This window comes from Pseudopodoces humilis, chromosome 1 (assembly GCF_049639895.1).
Source record: "Pseudopodoces humilis isolate 2021_Gansu_Grassland_sample_001 chromosome 1, ASM4963989v1, whole genome shotgun sequence".
NCBI lineage: Eukaryota > Metazoa > Chordata > Aves > Passeriformes > Paridae > Pseudopodoces > Pseudopodoces humilis.
The window spans coordinates 103,157,394-103,175,442 of NC_142200.1; the positions used below are offsets into that span (position 1 = coordinate 103,157,394).

The 18,049-nt window shown below is 39.1% G+C and overlaps 1 protein-coding gene across 24 annotated transcripts in view; it reads right to left on the reverse strand.

Annotated features, from left to right (window-relative positions):
- Positions 1-18,049, reverse strand: part of CLASP2 (cytoplasmic linker associated protein 2) — a 144,540-nt gene that overhangs the window by 110,332 nt on the left and 16,159 nt on the right. For all 24 annotated transcript variants that reach the window (XM_088065036.1, XM_088065044.1, XM_088064924.1 and 21 more), the window contains exons 3-6: positions 9,287-9,390; positions 5,837-5,928; positions 5,441-5,516; positions 3,868-3,965 (exon numbers count right to left, since the gene is read on the reverse strand). In XM_088065036.1, the coding sequence (XP_087921162.1) occupies positions 3,868-3,965; positions 5,441-5,516; positions 5,837-5,928; positions 9,287-9,390 (370 nt within the window). The remainder of the gene's footprint in view (positions 1-3,867; positions 3,966-5,440; positions 5,517-5,836; positions 5,929-9,286; positions 9,391-18,049) is intronic.

An 18,049-nucleotide genomic window follows, 5' to 3' on the forward strand; every position in this document is an offset into this window, starting at 1 on the left:
CTTTTCCCAAAAGGACATGTACAGGTCTTCTGCAATTTCTCGTATAGACATGAAAATCCCCATTGACAAAAACCACATTTGAGACAGCAGGTACTTCTGGATGGGCTGTCAGGGAATGAATGAATGCATGGTTATAGCACTTTAAATGGGGGCTCCTGGCAATGTGTCAAACCCTCTCATCCAGCAGGTGACAGGTCTCTATCAAAATATTAACATACTGCGGTGAGGATGGGCAGTGAGAGGAATATATACATACCTTGCTAGGACACAGCCTGAGCTGACATGCACACACACAGAAACATGGATGCTCCCATAGAATGTGCACACCACCTCACACTGAAAAGCTGTTATTCATTACCATGCTTGATGAACTTGAACTGTTCGTATGACAGGCAGAGGGGTATACCTAAAAGTGTGGACCTTGTGGTGAAGAGGCAAAAAAGCACCACTCCCCTATCAACAGGAGAAGGATAAAGAAGAAGAACGGGTAGTAACTAGTCTGTTTTTATGTCCAAAGTGAGTCTAAAGCAGGAAATGGCCCATATGAAACTTTGCAGTTGTTCCTCCGTATTTTTCCCTTCCAAGAAAAAAAAAAAACAAAACAAATCTTGAAGACATGTGTCCACATCTGGACACACAGATGGACCTCATCTTCCACTTGAACTAGACAGATAAGAAGAATGTGCATACCACATAAAATGTGGTATTCAGAAATGCATACTTCAATATGCTTCAACATTTTAGGAAATGAAGTTGTGGCCCTAGACATAAGAACTAAACAAATGACTCTTTTTTTACATATCTGTTTCTCAAGCAACAGTGGGGAAATTTGTCAGATGAATTCCTCAAAGACAAAAGCTTTTAACACTCAGACTAAGTAACTGCTATCCAGAGCCACATATACTATTTCCGTTCAGGGAAGATCAGCCACACAGATTCCATACCGAAAAACATTCAGTTTGGCCCATAGAGAACAAAACCTCTTCAGTATTTTTGGCTCACTGAACAATAAATATAACATCCACTTTCGGTATTCACAAATACATTAACACTACTACTTTCAGGTCTGACACCAAACACTGTCAAACTCTCTGGCAGCAATTATAACAAAAGGGAAAACATCCAAATTTCCAACCACTGACTTCATGATTCTGATTGTTCTAGAAAAGGAATGTGCTTCAAGCAAAAAGCCTAACAATATTCTGAGATTTCCAAGTTAAAAAATAAAAAATAGAGGAACTCGCTAATTTTATTTATAAACAAACTCACCAACTAATCTCAGTAAAGAGGAGAAATGCACTGAAGTAAAATAAATAGCAAATAAGTAGACTTGAACTACTTAAGTACAATCCCGTATTTTATTCATTACTTAGATTCTGACAGGTCCAGTAAAGCCCTGTAGAAAATCCACTATTTTCCACAAAGGCAAACCCTACCAGGTTCAGATTACAAAACCTTTTAAGCCTACTATTATTAAACTACTGACTATTATTAAACTACTGACTGATTTGGCTTTACATAGACACAACATGTATATACCATTTGCATATTTAAGGAAGTTGAACAATTTCTCAAAACAATGCTTGATTAACTTTCCTGCCTTCCCTTCAGCAGACAGGAGCTCTTATTTTTAGTGCTCTAGGATGGAGTGCATTCAAGCAGCAACACACAGCTCTGTAATGTGTAATTTGCTTTGCAAACTAAACAAGCCTACATTCTATTGATTCATGTGTACACTAAACACTAAAGTAATAGATTTTTCTGCTAATAATTATGTTTACATGTAATTTTTAACACATTGACTTACAGTAAAGGAGCTGCAATGCAGTTCTTTAAGGCTGAACTCAACAACTGAAAGCAGTCGTGTCTGAACTACAGATTATCTGTAATACTTAAAACCCTTAAAACCTACCCAGACACACACACATGAACACAGATTCCTCTCAAAATAATGATGATACTCTACATCAAAGGTTTTTTTCCCACATATCACAGCTCCTGCATAACTACCTGAAAATTTTACTGCATATAAGCAAAGGGAAAACCTCTGACAAGCATGGGGGAAGAAATGCCTTAAATTAGGTCTGCCTCTGAAGGAACAACAGTCTGAGCTACCACAAAGCTGATCTGTCTTTCCTGAGCTTTGTCAAACGCCTTCTTAGTTGTGTGAAGGAATAAGAAGGGACTACAGGAACTCTGCTTTCTGTCAGAGATGGATGGGACAGAGAGTCTCATGGCTAACTCAAACAAATCATAACTCCCCCCTTTATCCCAACCTGAAACCTACTGCAGAAGACACAGCACTGACACTCAGCTCATGTACCATTCAACACTAGTCCTGACTGTCAGGTGCAAAGCTGTTTGAGATTTAGTGGCAACAACCCATTTAACATGCACCAAGTAGAGTCCTTCTTCTTTATGTAAATGCAAATTATACAACTATGCTTGCTTTCAGATCCGGGGGAATTCTGTATTCAGCCGATTCAGACAGTAGAAACAACAACTTGGCACCTACTGCAACTAAATTAGAAGCTGTTGATTGTCCTGAGGATACAAAGCACCTATGGTGTTTAATCCTATTTGGATCCCAAGATGTACTCAGCTTGTATCACATGGAATTGTAAATGGGGAGTACTGAACTTAAAACTTACAGTCAGACCCAACATTCATTGCAAAAAAGCTGTGTTATCGCACTCTTTTATTCTCTGTTCCAAAAGATGTCTAAGGCTCTATCTTAATGCAAGGAAGATCTTGGAAATGTTCCACTTACTTGCTAGGAAACTTAATTTTTTGAATTGTAGTAATAATATGGCCCAAGCTTCTGTGGTAACCATATAATCCATTACTTGTCTAAAAACAAGACTATCATTAAGAGAATGTGTACAACTTCTCATTCTCGTAGGCAGGGTAAACTTGTGTCTCAACAGGCTGAGCTTTATCTGGAACGTGAAACATTAAATTCAACACCCTTCTCCCATGGTGCTTTGACAGAACTGTAGAATGGTTTTGGATCATCCAGTTCCAACCCCTCTGTCCTGGGCTGAGACACCTTTCAGTAGACCAGGTTACTCAAAGCCCCATCCAACCTCACCTGGATCACTGCAAGGGACAGGGCATTCACAGCTTCTCCGGGCAACCAGCTCCAGTATCTTACCACCCCCTCACACTAAAGAATTGCTTCCGAATATTGAACCTAAACCTAACCTCTTGCATTTTCAAGCCCTTGCTGCTGGTCATATCACTTCCTTGTAAGAAGTCCCTCACCTACTCTCCTGAATGCCTTCTTTAGGTATTGGAAGGTGATCCTAAAGCCTTCTCTTCTCCAGGCTGAACCATCAGCCTGTTGTCAAAGCAGAGGTGCTCCAGCACCCCCTCAACTAACAGGTCAATGTCCTCCTCATGTTGGGGGCCCCAGAGCTGAATACATATTTTGATATATTATCAAGCTGTATTTTGCTATCCTAAAAATGACCATTAAAAACTAGTGCTCCTGGATTTAATGAGGCACTCATCTGATATTCTCTCTGACACCAAGCAGAAGACATATTCAGCTTTATCAAAATCAAGAAGTGAGATGAAGGTGATGATAAAGTGGTATATTAATATATAAGGGGTTCAAGTTCTGTCTAGCTTTCCTAATTAGTCAAAAGTAGAAACAAAACAATGGCTGATTTTCTTTCATATAAACTCATCAACAAACAACACAGTCAGGAACTCTAGTAACATCATACTGAATGGCAAAGCTAACTTGCATATAAAATAAAAATTACAGTAATTTTAAAACAGCTTTTACTGAGTTTAAAATTAAGATAACGAACAGTAGAAAATCAATGGCTCAGAATTACAAAACCAGAACAGCTAGCTCACCTTCCAGGAGGAATTCCTCGTTTTGTAAGATCTATTCGTACTTTCTCTCCCACATGTCTGTAAACCTCTACAATGGCTAGTATGGCAGCATCTCTCACCTGTGAAGACAGTTTAAATTGTTAATTTCAGGGTTACAGAAACCAAAACAACATTTGCTGACAGGCCACTAATCTTACAGCCTATATGGCCCTGTATGCCAATTCAGTTGAAACACCGAGGATGAAAAGGAAAGGAAATACAACTGTTACATCAAGATGGCATTTGTTCCAAATTACAGCATCCCCAGATGGTAAAAAATCCTAGAAGTAACAGCTTTAGAGGGAATTTCTGGGTCTGACATAAGAATAGCATTTGTGGAAAAAGCATGCTTTATCTAGGACTTGCTCACAGCAGGCAATACTTTCAAAAGTTAGCTTCTGCACTCATCTTGCTTTCATCTGTTCCTACACACAGCAAGGTCCTTTGAAAGACTAAGACTGCCCACAAGAGTGGACCAAAGCGATCAGTATTTTCTTTACTTATTTCAACTGGAATCAGATGGCATGACATCAGCACAAGAAAGGGAACAGGGCAGGACAGTGGAAGGGGAAAGAACAGTTAAAGAAAGGAGATAGAGTGCCTCTTTAAAAATTTTAAACCATGGTCAATCACAATAAAAACTGCTAAAAATGCATTTTAGTAAATACCATTACTCTCTCTCTACAAAGAATGTCTGGAATGACTTTAGTGTTGTTCTTTGCAGCAGTTCAAACTAAACACACAATTGCTCTAGCAAGATGTGAACTACGTCTTTACTAATGATCAGCAAAACAGGACAAATTCTCAACAGAATTTCTGTAGAACAGAGCAGTGCTATGCAGCACAGAGGAGACAAGAACTTCACTGCATTCAGAAATTGAGCATAAAGACCAATACTGTTTATAAGCCCATCTCCTACCAATGTTATCTTCTCCCTCACTGTATTCAAAGTCTTTTCCTTCAAACACAACTTCAAATAAATCAAAATAGTTTAACCATTTCCACTGGAATATTTTCTGAAGTTCATATGTCACCATTATGAACTACTTCCCGACTCACTGCAGATGTTCTTGCTTACTTTAATGATTTTAATGACAACCCTTGCATGTTCTCAAATGCCATTTGGGTTCCAATTGGAAAATAATTATACATAATATTGTTATCTTCAGCAAATTTGGCAAGCTATCACAGGTTTCATGTAAGGGCTGCTTCTGAAGGTGATTTTTTGTGTCAAAACCTTTTTTTATTTATTTCCTTTCAACATGCTCTGTAAGAAACAACTACTTTCAGTAATTACTAGTTTCAGCTTCTGAAGACAAAACTAAAGGGACCAGTATATCATGATACTGCTGCCTTTGCACCTCTACTTTCATCTTCCAGTGGATGGACTGATTAAGAAGAAGTTTGGTTTACTTTTTCTCATGGTAGAAAATAATGATCTGCTGTACACAAGCACTCTTATCAGCTTTTCTTTAAATGATTATATTTATTTTGCTTTCACAGCTCTGTCAAAGTATAGTTGTTCAAGAGCCAGTACGTAAGGTGAAATCCTTACCTGACTGTTGGAGTCACCAAATGCTATACACAGATGTGGTACCAACTTGCTGAGGATTAAGGGGTGTGCACCATAACTAAAAAAAATCAAGAAGTGTAGTTTTTATGAAAAAGCCAGAAAATAATTTTTGTAAAAGTGAACTTTTGGCTTAGATTTTATAGAATACAAAGTGACATCAATCAAGCTCTGACTCTCTCTTATTAGTCCTTTATCTACTTTTAAATAAGATAAAAATTCTGTAACTTTAGTCTTTCTTTCAGAAAGCCCACTACTTAAGTTGTTTGGCTTTTCCCATGTATTAATTTAATTGAACCAGACTCCCTAAAGAATTACTTTCAGAGAAAAATGACATTCAGAAGAAGGATAGAACCATCGCCATAGAAACAAAAAGCTTACATGTTTAAGGTAGCAACAAGACACAAACACACTCCTTCTCGGGATCGGTAATTCTTGTGTTTAAAACCAACAGCAAGGCGTTCCCAAATGTACTATAAAAGCAGAAATAATGGTCTTTAATTACCAGGAGCACTATACAATGTAATTCTATTCCATATAATTACATTCATAATAGTTGCAAAAAAATAAAAGAAGACCGGTCCACTGGAAAAGTAATAAAATTAACTTATGAAATGCACAATATGGAACACAACACAGATCAATTCTACGCCAAAACAAATTCCTTAAAAACGTCCTTCAGCAATCTAGTTGAGTATTTTCCAAATTTGAGAAACAGCTTTTAAAACGTACAGAATTGTTACAGTTAATGCACACAAAACAAACATTAACATTACAAACTACTGACTCAAGCAGAAGTTACTATATTCTTTTTGCTTCATATTCTGTTTCCCTGCCAAAATTTCCTCACATCCATTTTAGCTTGTCCTTATCCATATTCCTTGCTGTCCCACTTCTCCCTTACTTTTTCTTTAGATCTATTTCTTCATTTTTTGATTATTTCTTGTCCCCTTAGTCTAATTCCTGTGCTTCCATTTTTGCTCTGCTTTCAGTTCTCCTCTCGGTGCTGGTGCCGCTTCCTGTGGTGCGATCCCCTGGCTCGCTAAACCCTCGTTCACCTCCTTGCGCACTCGTTTTTCTCTGCCTGCCCCGGCTCTCTGCCTCCCGGCTTTATCCCGTTACCTTTCCATCTCCTTGCCGCGCTCTAGCTGTGTATCAGGGCGTTGGAAGCGCAAACGTGGAGCTGGGGAGCTCGGGGACTCTCCGTGGGAGCAGATGCAGGGGCTCAGCCTGCAGTTCACCCCAGCTGCAGCGCTGCCATTGCAGCCCGGCCAGCATCCGGGCAGCGTTGCCTAGCAATGGACGGCTGCACACTGCCAGGAGCTGCACACTTCGCAGCCCAGGCACCTCCCTCCTGCCAACTACACCCCGGAGTGCTGCAACTGCAACCTATAATGACGCCACACAAAGCTGCTAAAATGTATTACATACTAATTGCAATCGGCTTTCTGGAAAAAAAAATAAAAAATAAAGCCCTCAAAAACAGCTGTTGATAGACAAAAACAGAGAGCATAAGAGTAGGGAATATGCATCCTCATTATTAATGAGGTAGCACGCTTCAGAGAAGACATAAAATTTTCCAATTAGAACCCTGCTTGATAATTTTGTCCCATCTGTGGTTTTTTGTTTGTTTGTTTTATACTTCATTGCATTTAGAGAAAACAAACCTTAGACGAGCAGGATATGGTTTGCCAAAACTGCATAGCTTGAAAACAAAGAACAGGATTTTACGGAAGAAAACATTCTTCCAATTAACCCACTGTCACAGACAAACATGGGAAAAAGGAAATCTCCTTGCTAGATGTATAAAAATACAGGTAGAAAGGGAACTGGAGACTACTGAAGCAAACAAAGCAGACCAAAGAGAAATTTAGTCTTTCACTGAATTATCCCTTAAGAACTGAATTTTTTAAGCAGAGAAATTCAAATGGCTGGTTAGAAATTTCAACGCTCAGAAGTTCCTAGCAAGAGTTGATGTCAAGCTCTATTTCTCCCTTTCCTGCACACTTATACCACTTATATTTTTATGCCTTCCTGCCTATAAACAGTTACATCTAGATCCTGCTCATAAAAGAAACAAAAAACTCCTAAATATCTAAAACAAGTAAAGGATTTAATGACAGGAAAAATTAAATATTATTCAACAACATGTTAGAAGAGGCAAGATGAGTTGACTAGAAAGAAATTTAAAGGACTTATCCTCAAAAAATTATTCCATTCAGCTCTTCTAAAGGGATGCTTCTCCGCAGCAGGGAGCCTAAAGCTCTGTATTTCAGTGTTGGAGGCACAGGGAAGGCTTCTCTGTTTTGGTCCCTGCTGTGAGGATCATTGATGCTTTTCATCCAAAGTTGTAATGACCCATAAGCTCTCCTGAGAGCGGACAACCAAAGCCAGGCTTCTCCCACCCTGGGGAAATTACCAGGAGAGCCGTACCTTGTCTTACACACACATGCTCTTCCTTGGACTCCACAAACCTCGTACGCCTTCTGACATAGGGGATTCCATTCACAGGGGATGGAAACTTCCTTCCATCACCTCTATGTACAGCCTAAAAACTCTGCACAAACAAAGATGGACCGACAATGTACAGCTTTTCTGACAAGGGCTTAGCACGAAGCAACCACCAACAATTTCTTTATCAGCAACTGTCCAAATGAAGGTATCTCCAAGGTGCTCTGCTCTGCACTTGTCCAAATGCTGTTGCTGTAGAGGTTCTGGTCTGTATGCCAGGTAGTTGGAAGCATCTTGGGCACAGTAACATGTAATTTATGAACTACTGGCACTTTGACACAAAAAAATACTGCCATGTCTCTTGGTCAATGAATATGACTGACTCTGCAGCTTGTGAATGGATAAAGGCACATCTTTGTGGATAGTATTACTAAACCCTGATGCCTAAATCCCAATCAGACCTGTAGCCAAAGAGAGATAAACATGTTCTATAATAGCCTAGCATACTACATGTTTTACCGGGCAAACAAAGCAACTGACAATAATTTTCTCATTCCAGATCAAGTTCACAATGTCTTATACAGTGCACACAAACATTCAAATTTGTATCTATGAATAAACAAATCCAGGAATTAGCACATACAAAAACCCATATTTTTCCCTATTAACCTCTAGAATTAGAACTCAGAAACAGATTTTCCACAGGAGCTAAAAACTCAAACATTAAGTTCCTACTCACATCCAGGCTCTTCCAAATAACATCACTATTCAAGAATATAATCTTGTTAAACAGTCCTCCATTTTTCAGACTTGGAGTTGAGATATAAGATTAAACACTCGGAAGCCACATAATGCTTAGAACTGAAGGTTGAGTTAAGCAAGCCTCCTTACAACCAAAAATGACAAGCCAGAGGGCGTTTTATCCCCACCTGAGTTTGTCCATGGTTCACAGAGCATCGCTGTCATACAGCTAGAAAGCCAGATTCTCCTAAGTTAGAAAATGTGCACCTTAACTGAAGGACTAGTCCTACATGTTCAAGTACAAATCTAATTTTAAATAAATTTGGAGCTAATTAAACTTATTTATTCCCATTGTCCAAACCAAGAAGATGCTTCAAACATGCTTTAATTAACAAAGCCCTGTCACATGTCATAAAAACATCTACTCAGATTTTAGCTGTGATATGCAAGATATGCCGAATCACACTGTGCCAAGATTTTTATCTTCAGCTGAATAATACATCACTGTCAATCCATTAAGAGTATCTTTAACATTTACACCATTAACAGTCACCGTAATATTGTGATGTGTTCAAAGTTCATACGAAAGTCATAAGCTCACTGGAGGCCTCCATCTGAATCTGCATTAAGCAATCATACCATGGGTGGTGCTGCTTCACACATCAATTTCAGTATAAGATTCTGCGCTTGCTCTCGAACTTGGTCTTTGGCATCTCCCATACGATCTATCAAAGGCAGGAGAACTACAGGAGAGGGGGAAAAAAGAGAAAGTAAAAAAGATTAAGCACTCAATGGAGATTTTCTAATGCTTAAAGATATTTTCTGAAACAGATATAATATACATGTCATTCAAAAATAAAAGCTGAATTTAAGTAGGCCACAATATTTTGAAGTCTCAAGTGCATTTCTGAGATTTTATAAGACTAACAACAAATGCATATGGCTGAAATGGAAGAAAATGTTAACTTTCAACAGGTTAAAAAGAAAGCAAGCTTCCCATCTTCAAAACTGTGTGAATGACTTTGATTTCATCTTCAAAAAGTCTTCCAGTTAGCTTCAGAATGTCTGGCTTTTCTTAAAAATAATGCTAGGTGTGATGAGTGGCAAATAATTGGAATAGAAATATACAATTACCTTAAAATCAGTGAGACTTTGCTGTTTATTGTAAGAAAATCGAAAGTTTTAAATCCCTTTATTCACACATTGAATCTTCTGGAAACCCAGCCTTACTTCAGTAAAAGCATCGTTAAAAATTACTATGTTAAAACAAGCATCCTCAAATAATATTTAAGTAAAATTGAATGACAGCTGATGATTTTCCCACCCTAAAAATAAGTAAAAATCAAAATCTAAGGACTTGCCAATTATTTTTGCTTGCTTTTCCAGACAGAAGTTTATAATTACATCAGATAAATGAATGCTATGACATTACGAAAGACATCCCAACGAACACGTCACCAGCTCCATGTTGTGCAAGACACACTGCTGTACTGGTTCCCAGTCCTCCATCTGGGCCCCACTCTTTGTGAGATTCTTCCCCTGAGTGCTTTCAGTACCACTTCTCCCAAATGAGGGGTGATGACACAGAGTGTGCTGCCTTCCTTCAAGGAAGCACAACTCATGGAGTTGGTGGAATTGGTGGAGATGTCATCCCTCATGGGATGGTGATTTAAGATATTACAAATAAAAAAAATTATCTTTACAGCTAAAATAACTTTTTGTTACATTTGGTACTACATTACTGAACACCTGACAGTAATTTACAGTTGCTGCCTGACCTCAGACTGCTAAAGAATTTCTACTCATGAAAGAAGTAACTGTATTTGGGTATTATTTGAAAAGCAGATCTGAGGTAATTTTATCAGTACTTAATGATTTTATAGTAATAACTGAACAACAGATCTGCTAGCAAGGAAACAGATCATACATTCTGAGGAGGCTTCCTGAGTCCCCTGTTCGTACATTAAAAACAGCAACCCTTTCTGTACCATAATTGTTACTGACAAATACACTGCTGAAGTTTGAATTTCCCTTCCTGCAATATCTGAAGGCTTTCTTAGTGTCCTAATGTGAGTATTTAATTCTACCGATTCTGAACAGTCCACTAACATCTTCAGCCACCATTATCAAGGTTTTGTGTTTTACAGCTATCGTCTCTACCCTTTCTCCCCTGAAGAAATTAGTACAGCTACTTTCATTTTACAGTTTGAAGAGTCTGGGGGGCTTTTTGTTTGGGTTGGATTGCTGCCGTTTTGATAGCATGGGACTTTGTCTTTATGGTTTGGGTTTTTAAGGGGTCTTATGGTTTTGTTTGGTGGTTGGGTTTGGTTTTGGGGTTTTTTTCCACTTTGTGAACAGAGAAAAAAAATTCAGAACTTAAGAAGTTATTTTTGGGAGTACACAGCTGACCACTTCCATGAACTTCCAACCACTCATACACCTACTGATTACATTTTTCTTGCCAACAGTACTTTTCATGTCCATTTTCAGCGCTTCTGAACTGACCTTGTCCCCATGCCTTACACTATTAGTGATATCTCTACACTGACCTGACTGCTGGGCAGCTGAAGGCAATTCTAGCTTTATAGAGAAGGAAACAAACACAGCCAGTGCCAGTCCTGCAGGAACACAGCTCCTTTGTGACTAATTAGCACTCTGAGTCATTTGACGGAGCTGGAGATACCAGGGCTCTGCCCAAATCACCAAGGCAAGCACAGAGAACAGCTACTCAAGCTGCTGACCAGAGATGAGGTCACCGAGTTAAACTAAGCTATGACACAGCCTGCAGATTTTGGTGTGTGAAGCTACTGAACACACCAGCTTTTGTCACTCCTGGAGCTCTGACAGAGGGACAACACATGTGGGAGCTGTTAAAGGGCCCAAATGGCTGCAGGCTTGGCTTTTTCCCCTTAAAATTCAAGCTTCTGTAAGACCCCATATAAGGCATGATATATTCTGTTTGCACAAGACAAATGAAATTAGGCTGTCGAATGCTGGCAACCACCAGCTGGTTTTCAGTGTGGCTGTTCATCTTTTCTGTCAGAATAAGCTCCAACAGGAAAGCATTGGAAGTTGGGTTTCCTATTGATCAAGTTTCAAAACTGAACATCACTTTGGCTGCTACTTTTCCTTTAAGATGCACAAGCTTTCTTGCCAGAATTCTTGAATTAGTGTCCCTCTTTATACTGCAATGCAAATACATGCATTTGGCTGTATCTGGCATCAGCTTGCAAACTCAATAATCTCAAAGAGATGTCAGAATTAAAAGAAGGGTGACAAAGGAGAAGTAGGACCATACATGAAGGCTGTATTCAATGTGGCAGCCTCCTAACAAGTTACTCAGCGAGGTATATAATTTGTTACATGCAGCCTAGACTCACACATTCCTACTGTTTTATATTAGCCTTACCTATCTTCTGTTTCCTAGATTCTTCAATTATTCAATTATTTCAAATGCATTTTGGAAAACCTAATAACAAATGACATCTTTCTGTTATTTATTCCTGCTAATATGCTGAGAAAAACTACACTAAATTTAGGAGACAGTGATTCCTTTTGCAGCTGTTGTTTATTTTTTGTGAAGCAATGTATTCCATTTAACTTGCCTTTTTGCCATATTTTAGCATGTTGTCAAAGCTTCTTACCACTTCCAGCCACTCCTGAGGTTTTCCTGTTAAGACTTCCACATTGTTATACCACAATTTTACAGGTTTTGATTACTGAAGAAAACCTAAAAGTGTAAGCAAAAATGTTCCATAGTGGACATTAATTCTAGCAGCTCTATGTCAAACTGACCTGCTATTTTAGAGAGTCATAGAATATTCTGAGTTGGAAGGGATCCATGAGGATCATTAAGTCTGACTCCCGGCCCTGCACAGGACACCCCAAGAGTTGCACCATGTGCCTGAGAGCACTGTCCAAACACTTCTTGAGCTCTGTCAGGCTGGTGCTGTGACCACTTCCCTGGGGAGCCTGTTCCAGTGCCCAACCACCCTTTGGGGAAGAACCTTTTCATGATATCCAACCTAAACTGCTCCTAGCCCAACTTCAGGCCATTCCCTCAGGTCCTGTAGCTGTTCACCACAGAGCAGAGATCAGAGCCTGCCCCTCCTCTTTCTTCACAAGGAAGTTGTAACTGCAGTGAGGTCTCCCCTCACTCTCCTCCAGGCTGAAAAGACCGAGTGACCTCAGTCACTCCCCACACACCTTCCTCTCCAGACCCTTCACCATCCTTGTTGGCCTCCTTTGGACACTCTCTAATGCCTTAATGTCTTTTTTATGTTCTGGTGCCACAAACTGCACTCAGTACTTGAGGTGAGGCCACCCCAGAGCAGAGTGGGACAATCACCCCCTTTAACTGGCTGATGATGCTGAGCATTTACATCTGAGCTGCTATTTATGCCTTTTTCCTTTCTGCTATATCCACAACAGAGGTTATTATCCCATCAGTTTCTTATTCCATTGCCTACCTTCTCTTATCTCATTAAATCTGAATAAATTTTCATTTCTCCATATTCACTGAATAATTTTATCACCACCATTTGAGACAGTAGATGCATCAGACAGTAGTGAGTTAAGGCCAAAACCGGCCTTCAGAGTCAGAGCACAGCCTCAGAGATGAAATATTTATTTCTTCTACCAGGACTGAAGATGATAAAGCAAGTAAATCACAGAAATTGCCTAGAATGGCACACAACGCATTTTTAAAAACTTGAACAGTTTAACTATATGACCCCTGCAGCAAAGAATGCCATATGTAGCACAAACAATTTCTTTCTCTTACAATTTAACAAAAGTTCCTTCTGGAGCTTTTCAGTTTGTATTGTTGCTTTTTCTTCTCTTCTGACCACTTACACCTGCTGCTCTTTGTATACCTGTAGTCATTTTAAGTCTCAGGTCTACCTAATTCTATGAACCAACTATAGATGCTCCACTACCGCAGACTTCGAAAAAAGCATTAAGCAAAAAAGAATCTTTACTGAGGAAACATTATAATCAGTGTTGCCAAAAATTCTGTTACTGAAGTCTTTGAGGACAGAAAGGGATTAAACCTAGGCAGCAATATCTTCATTTCCTCAGAAACCTTGCCAGCTCAGGCAGCAGCATTGAACAGCTGTCATTAGAAAGGAGGGAGGGAAAGAGCTGCCTCTGCAATTAGGGCAGTTTCTGTTCTGTGCAGAATGCACAGGAGAGAAAGGCGTCCCACAGGGGCTCCTACAGGGCCAGCCACAGGGCCAGTCTGACAGATCCATGTGGTCAAGGGGCTGCTTCTAAGCAAAGAATCATAAGCAGGCTCTCAGAGAGGGCCTCAGTGCTCCCCTCCTCAACTTAAAGTCCAGGCCAGTTTAATCAAAAGCAATTTCAGGCATTAATGTGCTTCTTGGGGTCTCTCCAGAAGCTAATTAAGAAGAGCATTAGTGGGCTTAATGACACATAGAGTTCATCAGCAATAGCAGAGATGAAAAAACAAACACTTTCTTTTTTTTACATGATCTATCCATGAGCCTATCAAGGCATCAGCCTCAGGAACATGAGAACAGTTTTAAAGGCCAAAGAATTTCAAGAAATGTATTAAACCTGAAAGAAAACTAGAAGACTGTGAACAAATGTTCATGTCACCTTCTGAAATTTTTTAAGCTCTAGGACAGATTTTTTACAGAACCAGAATAATTAGAATCAAGCAGAAAGCAAAGCAGGCTAGGTTTTCCCTACTCTGAGTTAAAAGCATTGTATTTCTAGGTGTCATACAGTGAAGTGCCCATGGACAGCAAGCAGATGGTATTCTAAATCACAGCCTATCACTCAAGCATGGATCACTTCAAGTAAAATGAATTCCCACTGCTAATAAACTCCAGCACTAGCTAGCCAGGACAAAAAACCACCACCAAACCAAAAAAACTAAAAGCCTGCATAGATTTTTAATTTTTTTTTTTTAACTGAAACTTCAGAGAATCTAATCACACAAAGATGAAAGAAGTTGTAGCTTTAATCAGTTATGACCTTCAGCTGTGACCATTAACTATAGAAGAAAACAGAGAAAATCTAAGTATTTTCTGAGGTGTTGCAGGAGGTTAGTATTATTGTCACATTTGAAAAGACAAAAGCATCTATTATGAAAAATAAAAATACAAAAAATGGACTGTCCTCTAAAGGCCTTTTCAAAAAAGGAAAAAAATACTAAACAGCATTTTATTGTTTAAGAAAATCCTACAACAATCCAACACAGCTTTTCCTGAGGTCAGTAAGCTATAAAATGAAAAGGCAGAATCAGACAAAACACCTGACTTGCATTTAGATGCAACAAGGCATCCTTGACACATATCTTTCACATAAATAGAAAAGCCTGCTTTACTTTATCTGAGCAACTCAGTTTCTTGAGTTAATTTCCAAGTTTTCTCTAACACCATAGCTTGGCCATTTTTTTAAGAAAAGACATGGAACAGATAATTTTGAAGGTCTCTTCCAACCTAATTATTCCAAGTTTTATGTTTAGTTGTTCTGCAAGCATTTTTAATCTTGAATCCTCAGCAGAATGTGCCATTAGTCTCAACATTTCAATTAAATTAACAGCAATGAAAAATGAGAATAAAATTCATTCAAGCCTTAACACCCAAAGATCCAGCATTTTTCTACACGCTACATACCCATGGTAGTTCATGCTAATAAAGTTCTTGGTTTTCACGGATTTCATGGATTTTCAAAGCATTTCTCCATACCACATTAAAACCACTTATTAAAGAGTCACAGCTTGAATAAACTACACATTTGAGTCTTTTCCATCCGAAAGATTCTATCATTAAGTAAGAGAAAAAGCAAAAACTTACAACATAGATGTCACTTACTAAATGCTGACTTCCTCAAACAAGTATTTCCAAATTATTGGACCAACTGTTTTTTAACCCAGACTCACTCAAAAAGTTAATGTATGTTACAAATCCTTACAACTGCTTTAAAACACATCAGGCAACAGAACCATTTTGGTCAGAAAACCCCTTTAAGATCATCAAGACCAACCACTAACCCAGCACTGCCAAGACCACTACTAAACCACGTCCCTCAGTGTCACATGTCACAACTTTCTAATACTTCCAGGGATGGGGACTCACCCTCTTCCCTGGGCAGTTACAATGCTTGACAGTGCTTGACAATTTTCAATGAAAACATTTTTCTTAATATCCTATCTAAATCTCCCCTGGTACAGCTCGAGGCCATTTCTTCTTCTCCTATCCTTTACTCCTTGGGAGAAGGGACTGACTTCCACCTTGCTACAGCCTCCTTTCAGGTAGTTGTAGAGAGCAGTAAGGTCACCTTTTCTCCAGGCTACATAATCCACAGCTGCTCCTCATCAGACTTGTGCTCCAGATCCTTCCCCAGCTCCACTGCCCTTCTCTGGACACACTCCAGCACCTCAAGGTCTTTCTAGCAGTGAAGGGTCCAAAACTGAACACAAGATTTGAGGTGCAGCTTCACCCATGCTGGGTACAGGGGGTTGATCACTGCCCTGCTCCTGCTGGTCACAATATTGCTGATCCAGGACAGGATGTTATTTGTCTTTGTGGCCAGCTGGGCACAGCTGGCTCATGTGCAGCCTCATGGCACACAGCACACCCAGGTGCTTTTCCTGTAGCGCTGCCTGGGGTTGTTGGGAGACCGAAGTGCAGGACCCAGCTTCTGGCTTTTTTGACCCCCATACAGTTGGCCTCAATCCATGTCTCCAGCCAGTTCTGATCCCTCCACAGAGCCCTCCTACCCTCCAGCAGATCAACACACCTGCCCAGCTTGGTCTGATCTTCAAACTGTCTGAGTGTGCCTTCTATTCCGTTGTCCAGATAATGGGTAAAAACAATAAAGAGAACCAGCCCCCAGTGCTGAGTCCTGGGGAGTACAACTTGCCACCAGTCACCAATTGGATTTAACTCCAGTGACCATCCACAACCTCTGGGCTCAGCCATCCAGCCAGCTTTGAAGCCAGTGAAGAGTGCACCCATCCAGGACACGAGCGGCCACACTTGCATGCTTCATTACAACAATAAATTTGATAGAACATTTAAATTAATGTCCTCAGACTAATTTAAATGCTCTTCCAACACTTCTTGAAGCTACCTGCTGAAAAATTTAAACACTTCAAATTTGTTTCACATGTTAGTATGTGGCGCTATAACTATCTTCCAAAACTACTTTTGCCCAGTGGTCTCTTTCACAGTAAGATGAACTTAAAACTGCTATTAAACAGATAAACACATTTATATATGGAGTTTTTGTGTGTAAAATGTGTATCTCTGTTGAGATTTATACATATATGTACATATACAAATATAACCTGTGTTTGGTCATTTTAACTACATTTGTCAACTACATTTCCTTTAATTTTCAGGGAAGTAAAATATTTTGCAACACTTGTAGGGTTGTATGTAAAAGCTCATGTCAATATAGTTATATAACAGACTAATGGAAAGTTCAATATCTGCAGAAAAATATGTCATGGAATAATACAACACAGTAAAACTGAAAAAGATTCGGTATACCATTACTGAATCCTTTCTTTTCCTTTTGACAGTAACAAGTGGGCCAAGTTATATTTACTTGTCTTTAGAAAAGTATGAGTAGACACTTTTCCCAGAAATCCTATCATCCAGACACATATGCCCATAATTCTAATAGTCTCTTTTACTTTGGATATATACTATTATTTTAATAATTAATGTGATCACCTGGGAAAGAGACTGTGATACAGTAATTATGTACTTTTATGTAACATCTCTCTTAATCACAGAACAAGCAGCCGTTTTAAATACCAAACGACGTAACACTCAAACACTGCTTTATTTTTCCCAGAACAGAGACACGTAGTCTTATGAAAGAACACATACCCTGGTATTTACTGCTTCCAAAATATTTTTCAAGGATCTTAAGTGGAAGTACTAAAATAAAGATTACAAATTTGTGTGTCTAGACTTCCAAAACACTGATGCCAGTTGCAGAGCATGCTCAATGTGGTTAATCATAAAATGGTAACACCTTAGAAGAAATCTAGTGCAGCATTAGATGGTTGCCTAGGAAACTGAATTAAGTCCCTTATCAGGCATTATACTTCAATACAAAGATCACTAACATGCTTTTTGAAATAGTGAAAAATATATGCCCTACAACTGCTGTACTGATTTTGCCCAAATGTAATTTACAGCATATATGTAGGTTGCAAAGATTCAAGTAATAGTAAAGCATTCATGTTTTTCACTTCATAGCAGAAGGCTGTAATGCTTAAGGGGGTGAATATTCAGTGACATTAGCTGTTCCCTGCACTTAAGGAAATCTATCCACATCAAAACAGAACAGGAAATTAAATGGGGACGGGGGTGTGAAAGGTGGAATATGTTTTCCCATATTGCTGTTGGATAAAAT